Here is a 20,875-nt window from a genome sequence, read left to right as displayed (position 1 = left end):
AGCAGTACTTAGGAGCTGAAGATTATTCACTTAAATTATGAAAAGGCTAAAGTTACAGTGATGGATGTTTCGAAGGATGCAAGAGGGGACTAAAGTTATATTTAAATATGAATCCACTGTGAAGCTGTCATAACATCCCTTACAATAAAAAGTGAAATTGCTGAGCTGCAAGATTTGTTTTCTGAAACTATACTTAGGTCATATCCAGTCTTCTCCTTCTACGGTATTTCTCAGATTAGGGAATTTAATCTTTTAAAGTCTGGCTGTTTAGTCGGTACTGACCCTCATGGTGGTTGTGGCATGAGAGCCTTCCATGCAGCTCTGAGTTTTGGCTGGGTCCCAAGGGAGGTCTGTTGGTTGCATGAAAGGGGCTTGAACCTCCACATGGACATCCTCTGGAATTACTGATTTTGAAGAACAGGAAATACAGGTTAAGTGCATTTATTCTTCTCAAGAGTCCTTTGGGTCCACCAATGGTTGAATTTACCTTTATGAAAGTATGTTTTGCGTGCTGGATATAATGCATTTCAAATCTCAGCTTCAATGAGATGGCAGTGATAGAGTATATATTAATATCCTCTCTGTTATAAAACTAATATGGACTGTTTCATTTCTAGTTCAGCTTTTTTTTCGTTCATTTTAAAACACTATATTAGGTGCTTCAAACAAATATGGTTTTGTTCTTTTGAAGATTAATTTGGAAATTGTAATGGTGGAACTTATCATCTGATTGCATTAATAACAACTGACTTCATCCTGCCATATGAGATGCAGTCAGTGTGGGTCTCAATAGAATTTTCTTCAATTTGTTACAGAAAGGTACCCATGATGATGATGATAGTGGTATCCCACAATAACATGTACAACTAATTTTTGTGTTGTTTCTTGTAGGACCTATTACAGCTTTTATAACCATAATTCTTGTAAAAAGTCTCTCACAGAAACATTTCAAGAGGTGTACTTAGAATTTGTAATGTGAATTGACAATATAGATACATTGGTGTATCTTCTGAGGGGAAAAAAAATAGAGACGGCTTTTTGGCAAATCTTTTGTCACAATCTTAGCCTTTATTTGCTTCCTTGTGATTAATGTTTTGTATTTCTTTGTTGGGTTTCTTTCTTTTTTGTGGTTTTTTTGGTCCTCTGGTCCTCTCTTCTTACTCTGTGTTTTAATTTGATCTCACAGAGGAAAACCAAATTTTATCACGAATGGAGCAGGCAAAAAAGCCATCAGCTAGTAGGGAGTTACTGCTAATAGATCCATGCTTCTGGAATATTTACATTCTTTCCCCATTTTATTCAGTGGTGGTTTTATTAGCGCTTCAAAAGTCAGAACCTTCAGGATTTGCAAGGTACTTCTCTACAGCTTTCCCCATCTTCTAAGAGAAGAAAAGTCTAGGAAAAAGCTTGGGTAAAAGACTGGGTAAAATATACTCTTCAGTGTTTATGATAAAGCAATTGGGAGTGGGTAAGGATACATGAGGACATCTAAAGCTTTGCTTGAGGTGTATTGTCCTATTAGATATACGTGATCCCACTAACACTACTGCCTTTTAAATGTTCGAAGCCAGGTATTTTTGAACAAAGCTTGTGAATAAGTGACTTGCATTTACCGCAAGTATGAGGATTCTCCACCCTGGGAGTTTATATCTTGATATCCTTGATTAGATAGTCCCTTCAGGAGAGCACTGTAGACACAGATACAGGCTTGGTGTGTTTGCTCATCAAGATACTACTGCTTTCTGCAGTTCTTTACAAACTGAGGAGATTTTTAAAGACTTTATGGCTACAGACGTCTTGGCACAGGAGGAGACCTTGTGAAAAGTGTGTGTGTTGTCTTGCAACAAAGTGGTCTTTTTTTAAAAGACATGACATATTTCTCTAAGAGCATGCATGTTTTGCCTTTTAGTAAATTTTATATAGTTCACCTTTCCATGTTTCTGTGCAGATTCCAGGATGCTAAGTACTGCTATGGTATGCTCCACTCCCCCCACAATTACCATTATTAAAAGATTGGTGAACACAGTTAGTTAAAAACTTGTCTTGGATTTCACAAGTTTCCTTTTTGGAAGAGGATTACAATTTTTGTCTGTGGCAGCCAGAATTTCTTTTTTCTGCAGTGCATATTATAAAATACAAAGCTGGCTGATTGGTGAATTCAGCAAAAATAAAATAATTTGTTCCAATATGTTTAGACTTTTAAGTGCTGGTATCTCCCTTACTAGCATCAATCCGTGCTTTATGGCAGTTGGTTTTCCACTTTTGACAGTGACCACAGTGTCTTCCAGTAAGAGTCATCTGCATACTCCTACCCCTGTCTTGTACAGATGAGGTGGCTTTGTGGTATTAGTAGAATGTAAACTAGCAGTTGAAATGGGATTACTGGAATTAGTCATCTGGATGGAGAAGATTCAAATTGGCCTTGATTGAGGTCCTTACAATTATGAAGTAGACAGTAAAGCCATTATGGTCAAAGAGGAAAAATTATAAAAAGAAATTAAGATGCAATGGAAAATGAAAGAACGGATTTTTTTTTTTTATGTTTTGTGTATTTAAAAAGAAAAAAAGGCATGATATTACCTTGTATTTTTCTGATCAGCATGGAAGTTTCCTTGTGGCAAGAGATAAGAGAAACGTACCATGAAATAATTACTTTTTAAAAAGGGAATTTCATAGCACTAAGAAATGCTTTTGCTGTGGAAATCAAGTGGAGGAAAACACGCATACTTATTCTTTCAAAATATTTCTATATAACTCTCTGTGTGTGCCTAACAGACTTGTTTAAGAGACCTTTCATCTCAGTATCTTTATGTCATATAAAATAGAGCATTTCAATGAGCAGCTTATACTTTTTCTTCTGCTTCTTTTCTGTTTTAGGGAATCTTTCCTTTGTGTCTCAATCCTGGACTTCTTTCTTAGGATCCATTCTCCTCCTGGTGTTATTCTTCAGTTTGCTTTCCACCAGAGTGTTTTTCTACACTTAAGACTTTTATCTCCATGTTTTCCCTTGACTTCTCCTCCCTTAGTGTGGACTAATAAAACAATTTTGGTTTAGAGCATGGCAAGAAAAGAGTGTGACTCCTAGCCTAATTTTCTCTCCATGTGCATGGACAGTTCTTCAGCGTGTGAATTATTAGCTTCTTTCTTTTGGTGGGAAAGAGAGAATTAAACCATCCTGGGTGGTACATGTTTTGCTTTTCCATTGCTCTGTGCAGCAAGCATTTGACCAAAAGACTGAGTAGGACATACAGTTTAAGACTCAGTGGAGCTACATAGGTCCTGTGTAATCAAGTCTTTGTAATACTGAAGTAATAAATTCTTCCCCCAATCTCACACCTTGGAAGTAGTCTGAACTGAGTTTTATTCTTGGCCTGTGGCTTGCCATTTCCACCTCCTCAGTCTGATAGCTGTTGTCTAAGGAATCATAGAATTTGTCTTTATTTTCGGTCATTTCCTCTCCCTCATGTACAGTATCAAACTGTTGCCACCCGGTATTCTTGTGCTACCACGTGTAGCTTTTCTCCTTTGTTCTGATGTAAGAAGTAAGGTTTTTTTTAATTGTAATTTTCAGTAATTAAACTGATTAGAATTAAACTGGTGGGGAAACTGCATTTGATTACACAGGCAATACAGAGGAGGTAAAACTCATCTAACTAGGTTCCTTTCCAGCCTTTAGGCCTTTAATAGCTAAGTTAATTTCCTAGAGGAATATGGGCTGATTGAAGGAAAAACTATAATCATTAATTGCAGTAGATTTAATTTGTTTGAAGTATAAAGAAAAGACTGTCTGAGACTTCAGGGGAAGAAAAGAGCCGTGCTCCTGTGCAGTCACTTATTCCAGCCACAGTAGTATGGTTTTTGCTGCCTTTAATAAATTGTGGTAAAATTTTTGGACTGTTTGTGGGTTTTATATGTATTGGTAAGAGTGATATTCTTAGATCACAACATTATCAGAGATAAATTAACAGGACAACTCTTCCTGCAAATCATGACCATAAACTTACACTATGTATTTAGTAGTGTAGGTTTCATATTGTAATCTATCTACCTGATGCTTCAGGGCCATAAGATCTTCTCTAGCTATCCACTGAACCATTTCTTTGCTAATGTGGTTATAGAATATGAGATTGTTCTAGTTGCTTTCCAAGAGAAAATAGAATTTTCCATATTCAATAGTGTTTTGTTTTGTTTGTTTTTTTTTTTAATTGGCATTTAATTTATTTCTCCCTGATGATTAGAGCATGTGACCGGTGTTTTTGGGCCTCTCTCTATTAATTGCCACTAGAGAAGTAATTTTATATAGAGCTTTAAAAGGTGATTCATCTTTTTCTTTTCTGAGCAGCTATAAAAACATACTCTACCTGCCTTACAGATGTGCTTATATATAGCATAAGATGCCTGTAATGTCCTTTGACATTACTGCTCTCTGTATTTGTATAAGCAACATTTGTACTTTGCCTAATTCTTTGTTTTCTTAGTACATTTTTGAAAAAGTACTCAGCTGACTCATAAATCACGCTAGTAGTGTTAGAATAATGAAATGAAGTGTTTGCTATGCACAAATGAGATTATAGTATCCCTGTTGGTGTTTCCTAGATGTGGAATAGATCCCTGTGAGTTACATACTAATCCTGGATGCAGAAGGTCTATATGAAACCTTGGAGCTTAAGATTTTGAATTTTCCTGATATAAAGTATAGAAGGAATGATAACTCATCAAAATACCAACTTTCTGAGAAGATGTTTTCAGAAGGTTGCTTTAGATGGGCTGTATACATTGCAGCATTTGGGAGAAAAATGACTAAACTTGGACCACACACAATCATCCTAGTGTGTTTTTTTGTGGTACATGTATTTGTCTCCCTTTTTCCCTTACAGGAAGATAGGTAAACCAAAAGCATAGAAGGGCTTATTAGATCAACAGTTTAAAAATACTCAGTAATAGGAAAAAAAGGAGGAGCATATTTTGAAGTGATTAATCAGCTTTCCTAAATTTATCTTTGGTCTAATTGTCTGTAGAAATTGTTTGTAGGATTTTTTTTTTTTTTTTGCTTTGCTTCCTCTGTCCTGAGCTCTGATTAGCGAGCCACAGTCCTTTTTATTGAAGCTTTCAGTGAGAATACCTCCAACAGTTAGGTGCTATGGTATACAAAAAAGCTCACAATTGAGTTGTGGCCCAGGCAAAGGGTCAAACTTGTTCACTTATTTGTTTTACATGGTGGTACTACTCTTGAGTCAATGGGCAAACTGTTACTAGAAGCAACAAAAGAAAATGTTAGCAGAAATAGCGAGTATAAGCACTTCTTGCGGCTTTGAGTAGTGGTTATAACTGAAATGATTTGTGGTAGAAGTGCTTGAGGTGATGATGGTAAATTAACCACAAGCATCTTTGCCACCAGAGGGTGAATTCACATCATCTGTCTTGGGTTCACAAAACACAGATGTCCCACATTGCCACCTGACAGTGCGTACCTCTCATCACTGGCCATTTAGGGAAATCAGTCTTCCACATGTGGTCTTCTGATTGATATACAAAAGTCATGTCTGCTCTAGACAGCCAAAATACATTGCCTAACTGGGAATAGCCCTACATGACGAGGTAGCACGAGTCCTGCTTGATATGGGCAACGTTTTCATATCTAAATTTGCCTGGTGGAATTAGCAGTAAGCAAGGATGGGAAATTTTAGGGTTGACTCTCTGGTGCATATACCATGAAGCTATTGATTTAGGTGTTGCAGCTTGACGATTTCTCTTTCCGCATGGCGTTATTGGCGTGCAACAGTGCAGCCAGCCAACCCTCCTGTTGTGCTTCAGAGAAAATGAAAGATTCTTGTCCAGCCTAACCTCAGTAAATTTTTCATCAAAGCCTTAATACTGCTTCTGCCAGATATAATCTGCTTGAATGCACAATCTTATAACAACAGTGCCTATTTACTGCATTTTTTTTTATAATAGCTTTAATCTCCATCATTAAGAAGTGCCTGTAATCTTAGTGTTAAAGAGGTATCTTGAGACTATAATAAAACTGACTCCTTGCTTTATTTCTCATGCAGCCATGGCGTAGCCAAGGAGCAAGTGTGCAGCTGATACACAGGCAAATAAGGTGCAGGGCAATTTCTGGTAGGCAGGTGACTGAGCAGTAAGGCTCCAACCTGACGATTGTCGAGATAAGTCAACTGTGAGCATCTGCAGCTAGGAAAGATTAGAAACCCCCAAAAAGCTGACAGGAGCAAAGAATTGTCCCACACAATCTGAAATCCTGTCATTGCTGGGGATTTCATCTGGGCTCTTGGCTCTGTCATGCCTTTGAAAATATCTACAGGCCTTCACATCATTTTGATTACTTGTGAGCTCCCTTTTCTTTAAAGTTCCTGAATAGAGTTTTTTAAGTTTTCAGGGCATGTGAAAATGGTAAGTGCACAGTAAAAGTATTTTTTTTAACTTTAGATTATGTTTCTCCATTTTAAGACATGTAACGGATTGCATGTTGCAGGAACAGTAAAATGGAGAAGATAATCAATCTCTCTCTGACTAAGCTGACTTACTTTTACCATAAAAGAGGCAATTTCTGATTTCTCTGATAAAGTAAGTTGATGGCTACACTTTATTCTTAATATCTTTTATGGCCTTCTCAAGATTTTTATTTTTAGCTTATAGATGGTAACTTTTTGAAACAATCAGTTAAGATAAAGTATGGATAGTGTATTTGACAATAGTATACAGAAAGATTTGGGACAATATTCTGATGGACAGTGTGGAATGTCCCGTCCATATTTTACTGTAATAGATTATTCTTGGTTTGACTGAAATACTGAGGTTGTTAAGTTCCACTTTCCCTTATAAAGGAATACATGACCATCATTATCCAAATATTTAGCCCCATAGCAACAGTTTGGGCCTATGTTTGAAAAAAAAAGTGCAGTAAAATACATAACCAGATTCTCTGTTTCTTCTGTGATGTGGCTCACACTGACCACAGTGGGAGCTGCTTCTAATTTCAGGCCATGTAAAGAAAGGATCATTAGAGAGGTTATACAACACGTTCATATGCAGAGCATGTTAACATTCGCCCAGTTGGATAGATTTTAAAGTAGACCTTACTTCAGTGCTTTACTTGCAGGCTCTTCACATCCTACATGTCTGCGCTAGTTGCTTGCAGGAGCTTGTAATTCATTGTCAAAATCTTCCTTCCAGGCTGCTTTTGGAAAAACAGTGCAGTAACACCTTGCCTTCCTCTAGCTTTGTGGCAAAATTTGCAAGTGAAGTCTTGTCTGCATAGCTGGAAAAAAGTGCCAGGGCTGTTTTGGTAGGACATGAGGTGTGCCTCCCCCCCCCCCCCCGCCTTTCTTTTTTCTTCTTCTTCTCTTTCATTTTTTTTTGAATGAATATTGTTTGTCAGTCTTAATACCCTAAGAAAAAACAGTGGTGTGGCCACTTACTACTTTTACTCCAAAATACGCCCACCAAGGTCAGCCCTGCAGCTGTAGCCAGGATTTACCTTGCTTTGACTGCTGTTGAGTAAATCAGAAGCACCACGGGGTGTGCCTGCACCACAGGGTACGCCTGCACCACAGGGTACCTCTTACTGCTGGTTACCCTATGGAAAAATGCACTGTGCTGCTGTCAGGGCAAGGCCCCAGGTAGCTTCTTTTCAGCGGTGGCCTTTGATTTCATAACAAGTTAGTGGGTTTTATTGTTTTGAAGCCTGAATGTTGAATATTGGCATTTCAAGACTGAAATATGTTAGTTTTTATCACCCTTTGATTTCTTTTTGATTTTCAGAGCATAATTGTTGTAGTAAAACTTTTTGCAATCAGACATTTTCCTTCTTGAAATTGAATATTATGCAATTATTTCCTAGTGAAGGAAATTGAAATGAAATCTTGTGATTAGCTACACCGTAAGTACCGTACCAATGTTTTAAAAATAAAAAAAAAAAAAGAAGAAAAAGCTCATAGGGTAGTGGTCTTGTGTACAGGTAGACTTTGGGAGGTTCAGATCTGGTTGTAATTTTGAAAAGACAAAGGAAAGAAAGCACAAAGAACTTCACTCTAATTTTTTTCTGTTTTCCAGACAACTTGTTCTAGTACCTTTGGAATACTGGAAAAATGCATGAATAATATAATTTTCACTAATTATTTTGAAATGATTGCTACCAAAACTGCTTTTCTAATTGTGCAGGTAGAACCTAGGACTACCTCTTACTCTATTTTGCGTAGGCTTTTAAATATTGATGATTACTCTACTTAATGGATTAATTACATACTGCAGCACTTTGATTCCCTTTAGTGTTACATTTACAAACCACACAAATGGCCCAAATTATGAGATGAAGAATTGGCTATAGTAGACTTGATGTTTTCTTCCTCATTATTCTGCCCTGAAGTAAGTTCCTGTTGCTTTACATTTTAGCTCGACTATGTTCTAAAATACCTTGATGATCTAGAAGGCAACTTTACGTGGTTGAGCAAACCACAAATTGACACACAAAATGGATGAAATCTTAATTCATAGCTTTCCCTTTAGCATCTGGTAGTGTGTGTGACAATTTATCAACCTGTGTTTTAGAATGAAATTATTCCTGCTTTGTGCCTTTCTCACGTTTGCCAGAAACAATGAGAGGAACGTAAAAAAATGAGCGTGCCTTCTGCAAAGGGGTTCATGCAAAACATGACAATGGACGTTTCTGTGCTTACCAGCCAGTTTTAGCCTTTTCTAGCTCCTTCCCATTCAAACTGCAGCTTCTGATTCAACAAGTCTGTTGTTTTCTCCCTCCCAAGGATGAGATCAGCCTCATCAAACAAGTTCTTCTAACTGTGCTTCACAAGGTGCTGGCGGGAAACCTTTTCCTTTTGCATCACTTGTCTTTCCTTTGATTTGTAATAGATGTTTCTGTCTAGCTGAAAATAATACCAGTGGATGGGTATGAAGGGTATGAATTTCACTGGTAGGAACATGTGAACTGATGGTTTTGTGGGATTTCACCTAGAAATGTTTTGCAGAGTTGTGTTTGGGACTGAAGACCTTCTTATGATGAACACCATTCTTAAAACCAAGTTCATCTGGATTTTTTTTATATTCTTTTAAGTTACATTTTTTGCTGCGGTTGACTGACTTCCCCACCAATTGTGGTGATTTGGAGTCCTCACGCTACTGTAAAGTTTAGGCTTCTTTGAAAGTTGGAGCCTAATCTTCAGTCCATATGGAAGTTTATACAGCAGCATTTAGGAAGCACTCCAGGCCAAATGCCTTCTCTCGTGTTTTTTTCAGTATGTGTTAGTCAACTTCAATTTCTGTTAATTTTCTCTCATTCTGCATTAAAGCAATTAATGTATTTCACTGTAAAGTAAAAACCTGTCATTTTGCTCCTTCTACTTTGAAGGTATGCCTCTGACGAACTCTAAATTTTAAATGCCAGACTGACTGCTGTGTGCTTATTTCTATACTGCGTTCACAGTACACTGATGCTCCTGATGACTGCTGCCTTACCTACATTGGTTTTTGTGGGTTTGGTGGGGTTTTTTTTGGGCGGGGGGTGGTGGTGTTCACTCTTCATATCAGATTTCAGAGATGCTTTGCATATGACTGATTAAGCTTAATGGGTATAATATGTAACTGTTAAAAATAGCTTTCTTGCACAAATGCACATTATATATTGACTTGGTAACATATTAACAGAAGGAAAATAACTGAAAAGTTGTGACAGTTATTGTTTACTTATTGAATTCAGAATATTGTGAAGGCAATTTCCTTGACAGGTTCAACTTCAGAGCACTTAATACTATTGCTGATTTTTTTTTCCTTAATCTACCTATGAAGTACCCTTTACAAGCTTGAAATTGGAGATAACGACTACTTTATTTGAGATGGCAAAACTTAGTTTTAACGATTTGTTCTCTATACAGAATTTGTGAGGGGAGGAATAGAATAGCACAGGTTGTATGACAAGTAAACCACAAGGCCATTTTATTAGTTCCAAATACAAAACCTGTACTTTTAATTGCACAAAGCCTTCTGTTAGATTTTATTTATCTTTAAAGCAGGACAAATTTGTAGTGTGCACTTTCAGTATTTGGGAAAAAAGTAAGGCATGGAAAATTCAGTCCCCTTCTTTTGTCTCCCACATCATCTGTTTTGCTAACACAGATGATGGAAACTTCATAAGCTGAATTGTTTGGACTCATTAGGTCATGCTTCTGGACACCTTGGCTTTTTAGAAAGAGAGCTTAAGTTGGTACTTTTTACTAACAATAAAATAAGACTGGGTAGACATTCACGTCTATTTACTGAGTTTTATTATGGGCGGAAGAGGAGGGGGTTTCTTAATACATGGAAGCTCAAGTCTTTGAGTGTGTATCAAGAATGTGATGTACTCTCGATCACCCATTAAAAGCAAGCAAACCCCCAAACTATTGGGCTAAACTCAGAAGCATCTTAAGAGCCTTCAGGAGCAGAGTGGTCGAGGCCAGGTCTTTGGCCGATGCAGGGATTGCTCCAGGGATCTGTGGCATGAGGGCTGGGGTGCGCAGAGCAGCCAGTCCTCTGTGGGGACTGGCCCAGTGCCCTTGCACTCAGGGTGTAGCCGCCTATGTGAGGCTCCAGCTTGTGCGTTAGCCAAAGGATTCAATTCCGGTTTGGCTCTTTGGTGTTAGTCCAGAGGGGTGAAAGCCCTTTCCAGGTGTAAAGAGAAGCAACTTGTTTATAGAAATCTTCTGCACCGTAGAAAACAGTTAAGTAAATTGCTGCTACCCATAATATGGAGCTGTTTCTGGTGGATGGTTGCATGCAGGTTATCGTCACACCCTCCATATTGAGTAAGTATCTGAAGGCTGTATTTACAGAAGGCATACAGGTGTCTGAAGATGCTAATAGTGGTACTGACTGATGTGCCTAAACATTTTAAGTCGATCTTATTTTGTAGGCTGGGTGGTTTTCTAATTTCTTGTAGTCTCTGCTTTGCATCATTAGGCACTTACATAACTTTGCAAATCTGGCCCAGTCCATTGTTATAATGTTATTTTATCTCTCCTGATTGCTGTGGCTTTGTGTGCAAGGAAGTATTTTGAGTAAAGTTAATTATAGTGGTGCCTATATTGCAGTATATTGTGTATGGCTGATTTTATTTACTATATGTACTTTGAAATTACTTGATGTTCTTTAAGCCTATGGCTTTTTACTTAAAGGCACCAAAACACATCTCATGTTAAAAATGGTTGAATGTACAAGGTGCAGTTGTTAGCTCACTCTTCTTTGTTCTCTCTGCTTTCTTGAGAAAAGATCAAACAAAATGCAGTGACAGGTAAGGATGTTTCACAAAACACGTAGAAGAAATGTAGCTTCCCATTCCATAAATTACTGGTACTCTGCTCACCAGCTGCCTGTTATGATGTTTTATTGATGGCAAAAAATGGTGTCTGAGGCAATAGAATGTCTTGCATCTTACAACACTGCCAGTTATAAAGATGTCTTCTTGAATAAATTTCACAATTAGAAAGTATTGACAAAAATATTTAATCTTTTTTACATCAAAATAAGCTCAAAACATCTGCTGCCAAAGTCAGACAATATCAAGTAATCTTTTAAAAGTATATTTTTATTATACTGACAGATGCATGGCTGCATGACATAGATGTCAATTTAAGTTACTAGTGCCATTAATACTTGACAAAGACATGCTCCCAGAAGAATTTATGTTTTTAAAATGTTGTCAGATGAGTATGTGCCAACAAAAAGTAACCAGAGTTATTCAGCTATGTTGTTAACAAAGCTAAAAGCATGTTATCTCCAGAGACATAACAAAAATTCGTATTCACATCTTTTCTATTCTCTAAATTCCACAGAAGTGACAGAAGAAAAAATAATTCTGTGTCTGCAAATGTCTGTTTAAGCAACCCATACATGTATCCTTTTTCACTTTTTATACCTTTTGGCTTACTGCACAGAAAGATTCGCAGTTTCATTTGAGGTGAACTTCTTCAGCATTCGATTTCCACAAAATTTAAAATAATCCTACTTCTTGGCAAGGATGCTGTTGTAAAGAGAACATTGAGGAAAATGTTAAGACCTGTGCCAGAGTTTCTGGTCTGCTCATTCAGTCAAAAAAGTATTTGAAAGCTATATGACAACTCATTAAGAAGGCTGAGATTTAAAACATTCATGTCCAGTTTTTATTTGTCAAATATGCTGGTATATTCATTATTCGAATTTGTACATTTTGGTAACCTTAGATTTCATTGTGCATATTCCATAATGAGAAACTAAGCTTACTTTAAATTCTTTCCTTCCAGGTGTTCTATTTTTCTTTTCTTTTCCTATTTTCCTTTCACCCCACAAGAAGTGTTTTGGAAGGAATTTTGTTTCTTAGAGCAAGAATGGAGTTTTCTGGGTAGACCAGACCAGTGTTCATGAAGTTTGCTTAGTAGTGCTGTCCTGGTGCTGCTACACTATGTTAAAAAGCATAAAAGTCTAGTCTGTGGAGGTACCCAGTCATTTGAAATACTGAATTTCTGGTTGAATCTGGGGTCATAAACATCTCATTAAAGGCTAAATTGTTATACTCCGTGATTAGAGACTGTTTTTTCTTTTAAGTGGATTTTTTTTAGAGTGGATTTTTTTCTTAGATATGAGGCTGAACTTTGAGAAACACTTTTTACTGCTAATGCTTCTAATGTATCTAATAAAAAGAAATCTAGAACTAAAGGGCTGAAAGCCATATGACTACTTCTAGAAGTATTTCAGTTCGCTGTACTGAGGCAGACTGTGAAGGTGAGATCTGTCTCTCAAAATGTAGAGTTCAAGACTGCTTTTAAAGCAGTGGCGATGCACAGCACCTCCGGTGCTGTGATTTGTCTCATCCTGAAGCTGCTATTTAAAATACAGCACAGGAACCACAGGTCCCCAAATACAGCTGGTTTGTTTTTTTTTTTTTTTTAAAATTATCATCATCATGATCAATATTGAAGCCTATGTTACTGGTGCAGGCAAAAATATCTAAAATTAGATGAGCTCTCACCTCTGCTGCCTCTTGTGGGCCATCACCCAGTGAGATGTTTTGGATGAGGTTTTATCAGTGTGTGTTATATTTCAGTCTGACAAGGAAGTATGTAGTCTGCTGGCTGCCTGACCACTCTGTGTAATCACTCCTTTTAGTATAAATGAGTACATATTAAAATAATATTTCAAGGTTTGTATAGTGAATGGATTTTCAGAATTAATGCCCAGGAATCTATTGTAAACTGTAGTTTGGAAGGAGGCAATTTTAGAAAGGTTGGGCGGGTCGACTTGAAAGGGTGATGTGAGGAATGAAACGAGGTGCAAGAAGTCTTTACCTCACATTTCTTTGGAGCCCCTTTTATGCTTGTTTGTCTTCTTTTACTGTTCTTTGCCTTGGTAACTTGGCAGCAATTCAGTCTTCCTCTTTCCTCCCACCCCAAGTCTCCTATGGCTTGAAAATCTTGTGCAGCTCTGGAATAGAGAAATAAGGAGAAGAGGTTAGTCAAGATAGATTTACTAGTTGTCTACAAATGTTGTAAGGTGTGCTACCTAAGGCTGGGCACGCCCTGAGTTAGGTGGGGGAGTTGTACATGCGCACAGTGTAGTGGTGCAACCTGGGGGGTAATTTGGACTGCATCGAGTTTGGAGGTTGAAAGCTCTCAGGGTCCCGCTGCCGGATACTCATACTTTCCCATAGTTGAACCTCTATAGCAGGAGGCCATTTCAAAGTATTTTGTGAGACTTGATCATTTGGGAGCACTGATGGACAAAATGCAGCTGTAGTTTAACACTGAGGGACTGAGAAGAGAGGCCATGCTTCCTCCAACACAATATGATGCGATTACAGCCATGGAGCTGTGCTGACCTCCTCTCTGAATCCAGGTGAAAATCCCCAGCTCTGGCTGGGGAAAAGTATTTATTAGGTGCTAAGTGACAAGTTACTTCTTTAATGGTAAGGCTTTTCCAAAGATGGAAAGAGAGGTATATTTTATTGAACCTTTCAGGTACAGTCTGAAAAATCTGAAAATAAAAGTTCTTGCTTTTTGAGTAACACATTATCTTTCTGGAAAGGATACTGTGAATATAATTCAGTCATGTTCTTTCCTGGCATTGTAGGAAAATTGTTTGATTTTCCTTCTAGTATGCAAGCATAATTCTTTTTTAAAAAATGTGCCTATGAATTATTACTGCAATTTCAATAGCTGTAGCAGATGCATTGCAGCCAAAAATCTATTTGAACTGTTTTTGCTGTTTCTATAGAGAAGTGTGTGGTGCTGACTTATAGTATATGTTATTAACAAGTTTTAGAAAGTATTGGAAAGATGAACATTGTCATGAAAACTTAATGAGAGAAACGTAATTCTCTGAGAAGCCATCAAATGAAAGTTTGCAATGGGGATGTTGGCTTCGTATCAGAAGAAACTTTTTTAGCAGTGGAAACTTTCGTTACAGTGAGGTATAACAGGTCTTAGCTGTGTGTCTCATGTCTCTCAAACATAATAACTGAAATCCTAGAATTTGACTCATTCAAGAACTAGAATGGTAATCGTAGGTATATTCTATGGTGCCAGAAAGAATAAGCTTGAATAGCAGACTCATGGCAGTAGATGACACTTCATTACTTTTATTTTCTTCTGATATGAAGTATGCTTGTTTTCATCTCAGATAAACTCATTTTACTGCAGGGAAGGTGATGTTACCTGTTGCAAGAGGCCTTTGGAAGCTGCTGTAAAAATATGTGGGGCTATGTTTAATTTGTGTCTATCTTTAATAGTGAATTTCAGTGAGGGGAAGAGCAGGTAAACACAGAAAGATTGGAGTTCAGTGGCACTCTTTGCAATACGTCTGCACACATTTATTATTACTATCATTATGTCTTTTTCAAAGGCAATTGATATATGGCAATATTTGTTCCCTGCTAGCACTTTATAGAGGATAGCCAAGAGTCTAAAGCAGTCTTGTTATGCTATGTAAAAGCAAAGTAACTGTGACAGTGATGTCCTAGCAACGCAGTTGATTCATGGGATGTAGATACATGAAAGTTAAGGATCTTGAGCTAATATAACAGTATGTGACAGCCAAAAAAGAGGATTTGCACTGTCTTCTCCAAACTGTGTTGCCCCATCTTCTCTTTCCTAGCCACACTGTTCTGCCACTTGTGTATCTCTCCATGAGCCAGTTCAACTCAGTGGTGTGTCAGAAATCTGAAGCAAAAGAAATAGTGGATAATTTTCAGCTGGTTTACTGAGTTGCATCTGAAAGAGGAATCCAGACAGCAAAAAGGAAGTCAGGCACTTCTTTGAAAATGGCTACAAATAGCTTTGTTTTAGAAACAAAGATTATTTGCCCCATTTTCCTCCATCTAATCTTGCAGAGTATTAGAACCAGGCTTGGATCAGGAAGATGCACGAGAACAACCCTCTAGGTCTTGGTCTCAACAATTCACTCACTCGGTAAGTGTAGGAGCAACTAGTCCTAGGATGGATAACGGTCCCTGTAGTTTGCAGTTTATTTTGATTTTTGTCAGTTATGCTGGTTATAAACCTGCGTATTTATCTCTTTAAAGAGCATTGTATTTTGAATAATATAGAGCTACTTCCTGAGTCACTGTAAGATAATAGCATTAATGGTATATGTTGCTTTCAAAATTAGAGATCTTGGATATGCTGTTTTGATGGAAAATCTAGCTTTTCGATGAAGACAGTTTCACTGCAGTGTCAGGGAAAGCTGGTTGCAAATGGTTGAGCTGAAAGTGTATGTTAACTCAAAGATGTTTGTAGAATATTGGAAAAAATGAGGAAGACAAAGGTAACTCGATTTTTTGTAGAAGTCTCAAGAAAGCGATGAAATAAAACAACAGCAGGGAGTTTGCTGTTCACAGTCTTCTATTTAGGAAGCAGAGGGAAATCATAGAAACAATAACGTGTAACAGTAAAAAGTCTGGATACTGGAAAATACCTAATTTATTCTGTGTATCTTGTCATCTACCCTTGTCCTGGAGCAGGAAATGTTTTGATGTCTTGCTTCTCCTTTACTCATCAGGAAGCAATAAGAAATACTTGCATCCATCCCTTATACTCTTGCTTTTATACTGCGTTTTATCTATGTTACGATATGACAGGGATTTGTTTCCCACACATCTAAAGGGTGAATACTTTACTGAAGGCAGGCTTAGAAGCCTAGGCTTTCCTTCTGTTTTTGCCTAGGCTGTGAAAGGAAAATGTTTGGCATGGCTCCAATTGTGCTAGCTTAATTTGAAGGACCATCTTGTATCACCATGCTCTGAAAATTGCTTTCCATAAGTGATTTATCCATTTCTGGCATGGGTGGCCGGATGGTTGCAGTACAGAGGCAATTAAGCATACTGAGTGAAATCCCAACTTAATTGCATACAATGGTAAAACACCCTTTGATATCAATGGGGCCAAAGTTTCTCATTGTCATCCTCAAAGGTCCCGTGTCACAGAAAACAAGGAGAGCTAACCCAAAGTGGCATCAAAGTCTATTTAAGTTTCTCTAAAATGAAAGACTTTTACTTCATTTGGTAATCACAAAGGAATGTGGTTTATAGAGTTATAAATTCAAGATTATAATTTCATAAGCTATTCAACACATTATGTTTAATAATTGTATTACTGTTTTTATTTATTAGTTTATATGTTCAAAATAGTGCAAAGGTAAAGACTGCAATTGCATTTTACATAAATGCTTGTTTTTGCAATGAATATTTTTGGATAAGCGAAGAGTAGCAAAGTTACTGAAACAATGGAAAATCTCTTGTCAAACATCTTCTGTTTTGGTTCCATCTATATTTAGGAAGCTCAGTGCTAATGATTCTCCTTTTGTTCTTCTTGCAGCTAATTCCAGCCTTCTTGGAGGTGGAGGAGGTGAGTCTTGGTTTAATGCTCTATTTATTCTTAAATAAGTGTGAAATATATGCTGAACAAATGTAGTGTTTAGTTGGTTATAAAACAGTATGTGATAAGTTCAAAAGATGGAAATGTAAAATTATTAGATGGGCAAACTCACCAAAGTTGATGTTTCATATCACCATGAGGCAGGGTTTGTGACTGCTGCTCAATCCCGTTTCCCTTCTGGATTAGACTAGGGCTGACCTGTATATGAGGCTGACTGAAATATAAAAGAGCTGAACTGCCTTATGTTATGTTGTGTTTAAGTATTTAGGATTTTTAATTTACTTCAAGGGAACCTTGAATGGATGTTAAATAAACAGTTTTAAAAGAAATATTAAAAAATTAAAACACTGTAAAAAGTCATTTTAGTAAATTAATGAGGCTTTATCTTTGCACTTTTTTTTTTTTTTAAACTCAGTTGCTTACCCCATTCTGTTTGCCAGAATACTCAAGCAGATTTAAATACAAATCTTTGGTGCATGTTAGATAAGCTACTAACAAGTCTGCTAGTAAGACAGAGATACTCAAGTGCATATAGTGTGTATTGTTTCCAAATATATGGATGCTGTTTTATTTTAGTAGATCGATGCTATTTTGCTTTTTGTAATACTGTAGTACTGTGGCCATAAAAGCTTACACGAGTGTTAACAATTCAGGAAAAAAAAACCCATGAAGAGCTTGATCTCAGTTTTCTGTGACTTCCCCTGCCTCCCAGAGGGAAGTAAAAGAGCTCAGTTCTGGAAATTTCACAGTGCAGGAGCAGTACAGGCAGCGACTAATCTTCCTTCCTGGCTGGAGTTAAAAGGACTTGATGATCAGAGCTTACATATGCAAGAGTAAAGGAAAGGGCTCTGTGAAAAGACAGAAGATTGCTGTTGCTTGTGAGACTTGAGGATAAGTCGTCAAAGCTTTTGTTTTAACAGCCTTAACTGAACAGGCCTCCCTTATTTGTGCACCATGAAAAGGTGCTTGACAACTGCACCCAGGTGTCTAAATAAAACTGTTCATGTTTCTCAGCTGTGTGTCTGGACACTGAAGTACAGGGAAGCCTTACCTGGTAATCCTGTTGGATTAATCTGTTTCTTTTGATTCGAGTTAGTTGTTTGCAGTATCCCAAATTTTTCTTTGTTTAAAAGATAATCCTTTAAAACGTAATCCTTTGCTAGCCATTCATGTTCCTGTGGAGCCGTCCGCTTACCTCCTCTCCAGCGCTTGCTCCCAGCTGGTAATGTCAAAAAAAAAAAAAAAAAAAATCGATGCAAATGTTCAAATTCCAATCAGGTTCCCAGAGCACTGCTACTGCTGAAAGGATTTGGCTGTTGACTTTCTGTGGTATTTATTCAGCTGGACTGTACTTCAAAAGTTGATGTCCATTCCGTGTGGCACTAGATAAAGTGGCTCACCCTCTGTGGCAGATGGGATGAGCCCACACCACAGGTCAAGTTGGGATTTTTCCTATATTTTATGTGTTAAAACTGGGGGAGTTTCAATTGAGTTAATTTATTGGCAATTAAAAACATCTTGGCCCCCCCGCCCCACCCCCACCCCCCGCTTCCTGTTCTCCTGCCCCCACTCAGGGCAGGCCAAGATAATGGCAGCACAGAGACTGGGGCACCTTCTCTTCTGCATCTCCCCTCTCTCCTCCTGCCTTGGCGTCTTTGTGGGCTTTTACCACCATTTCTTCAATAGCTTTCCTCAGCAGCATTGGGAAGCTGCTGTGGCAGGTTGAGTTTTGGCACACAGTGGGTCCTGTAGGGAACCAGCTGCAACTGGCTGTGGGCAGCACAGGGCAGTCCCGACGCCCTCCCACAGAGGAGGTCTCCGTGCAGCCCCCCATGGCCAAAACCATGTGAAACACAATCCCAGATCCTTTAATCTCCAGTAGACGGATAACAACGTACCCCATGCTTGCGATGCAGGTAAAAGACCAAATTTGACCATTATTTTATGGCTTAGAGTTTGACTGCTGATGGTTGAGGGGCTGCGTTTGTGCTCTGGAGGTGCCATGAGCTGCCTTTGGGTAGGGTGGCTGATGTGTCTTCAGAGTGCAGTCGCTTAGGTCTTCTGAGCCTTTTGAGGAAAAACCCTGAGAATTTCACTGCCAAAGTACTCTACGAGTTTGGGAGGCTGCCATGGGGTGCCTGTGGCTCCGTCCTTGGGTGCATGTGTTGGCTGTGCCCTCTTGGAGAAGCGAAGGGTGCCCAGGGTCTGCAGGCTGGAGCTTGCTCAGGGAAGCACAAGATGGCAGCACCCCTGGCTGGCCCACCTGCCTGCCGCAGGCAGATGAAGCCCGGAGCCCCTACCTCTTGGAAGAATCCTTGCTACTGGCAACATGCATTTCTTTGTAGAAGGGATAGTTTTGTTTCCAGTTGAATGGTTTTGGATTTTAAATTCTGGATATATTTTTCCTTTTTGAAGAAGGAAGTGGCGGCAGCGCTCTGTGTGAAATATTGCTAGTGAATTATTAAAACTTTATTATATACGTAAACACCAAAGCCTTCTTTTGATTGCAGATGCTGAATATTTATGATAATGCATAATACCAGTGTAGTTTCTCCAATAATGGGATTCAGATCTCTTCAGTAACGCTCGTTAATTTAATCTCTCTGTCACTGCTGGGGGTATGAATACGTATCTTAGTTTTACAGAAAATGAAAACTAGAAATTTCTGCTTGTCCAAGCTTGTGCAACAGGTTTTGTGATTTTGAGCTGCTTTTCAATTGTTCTCCATTTGAAATCTTTCCAGAATTGAACACAAATTAGTTGGAAATAGTTATTTGAACACCCTGATCTAACATTTGCAAATTACTCAATATGTATGTTAGAACCATCTGCTGGAGGAGAACTGTTGAGGAACCCAATGGGCAACGTTGTCGGTATACATAGTGCCCTTGGTTTTAAATTTAGGTGCTGGTGGTTTTGGGTGGCTGTTTATCATCCCTGCGTCACCTCAGAACCACATCAGTGCATCTGTGTACTTTGATTTCCCAGAGCTAGAGTAATGATTTGTTCTTGCATTCCCCATTTAAATGCTGTCTATTCACTTTCATGACCATTTGGAATGAAGAGATAAAAGCACAAAAGATACCAGAAACAATTATTCACAGAACTGGTCACTATTCACTGTTTAATCATAAAATCGAGAAACCCACAATAGGGTCTTAGAAGAATCTTTAGTTAAATATAGATGTTGAAGGTTTCTTTCTGTTTTTCACATAACTCTGAAGTTTTCAGGATTTTGTTATGAGTTTGGTGGGTGAGCTTTTTTTCTTTTTCATTCTTTACTGGTTTTAATAATTGATTTTTAATTAGGAGGCATATTTCACTTTCAGGTCTAGATTTATCACACATTCAGCATCTCACTGCTGCTATTAACTTGCAGAGAGCATTATGACTTATTTGTGCATCATGTATTATTTGTCCCATTATATTCAACAGTGCAAAGGTGAAAATTATTAAGAAAATTACCTGCATTTGGAGGGAGTGAGGAAAAAACATTTGGTATTTTGAGAAAAAATGACCCCTTTTAAAAATGTATCATGAAGTTTTGGCTGTTGAGAAATGGAAATGCCCTCTTTTTCTTGGCAATGTTTTTCTTTACATTCTTTAACAGCTGTGTAAAGGAATGAAAGTTTGTGGTTTCATGCACTTTGTTAAAGCAAAGTGAGCAAGAGCTGAGACTTCTGCTCCCCCTTAGGGTTTTGGATAGTCTGTAGGGTTTTTTAGGGTTTTGTGCCCCACTGTCCCCACTTAGTTTTCAGTTATTTTCCTTGGGGTTCATTTTTCCTTTACTTCATTTGCTGACTGTAATCAAGTTCCTGTTACATGCTGATTTCTGGCTTGGCTTGCTTTCTTTAACCTTAAATTGAGGGTATATTTAAAATAGCAAACTAGGGATTTTTTTTTTTCCCTCATAAGATTTTGTTGCCTATGCTAGAGTTGAGGAAGGAGATATCATCATTTAGTGT

General features: G+C 38.0%; 1 protein-coding gene across 4 annotated transcripts in view; it reads left to right on the top strand.

The window, feature by feature from the left end:
* MACROD2 (mono-ADP ribosylhydrolase 2) overlaps positions 1 to 20,875 on the top strand; it is a 942,372-nt gene that overhangs the window by 176,246 nt on the left and 745,251 nt on the right. For all 4 annotated transcript variants that reach the window (XM_069787543.1, XM_069787546.1, XM_069787545.1 and 1 more), the window contains exon 4: positions 16,851 to 16,880. In XM_069787543.1, coding sequence (XP_069643644.1) covers positions 16,851 to 16,880 — 30 coding nt within the window. The remainder of the gene's footprint in view (positions 1 to 16,850; positions 16,881 to 20,875) is intronic.

Source organism: Haliaeetus albicilla, chromosome 7 (genome assembly GCF_947461875.1).
Source record: "Haliaeetus albicilla chromosome 7, bHalAlb1.1, whole genome shotgun sequence".
NCBI lineage: Eukaryota > Metazoa > Chordata > Aves > Accipitriformes > Accipitridae > Haliaeetus > Haliaeetus albicilla.
The sequence above is the reverse complement of the archived record's forward strand: the minus strand, read 5'-3'. Positions and strand labels throughout refer to the sequence as shown.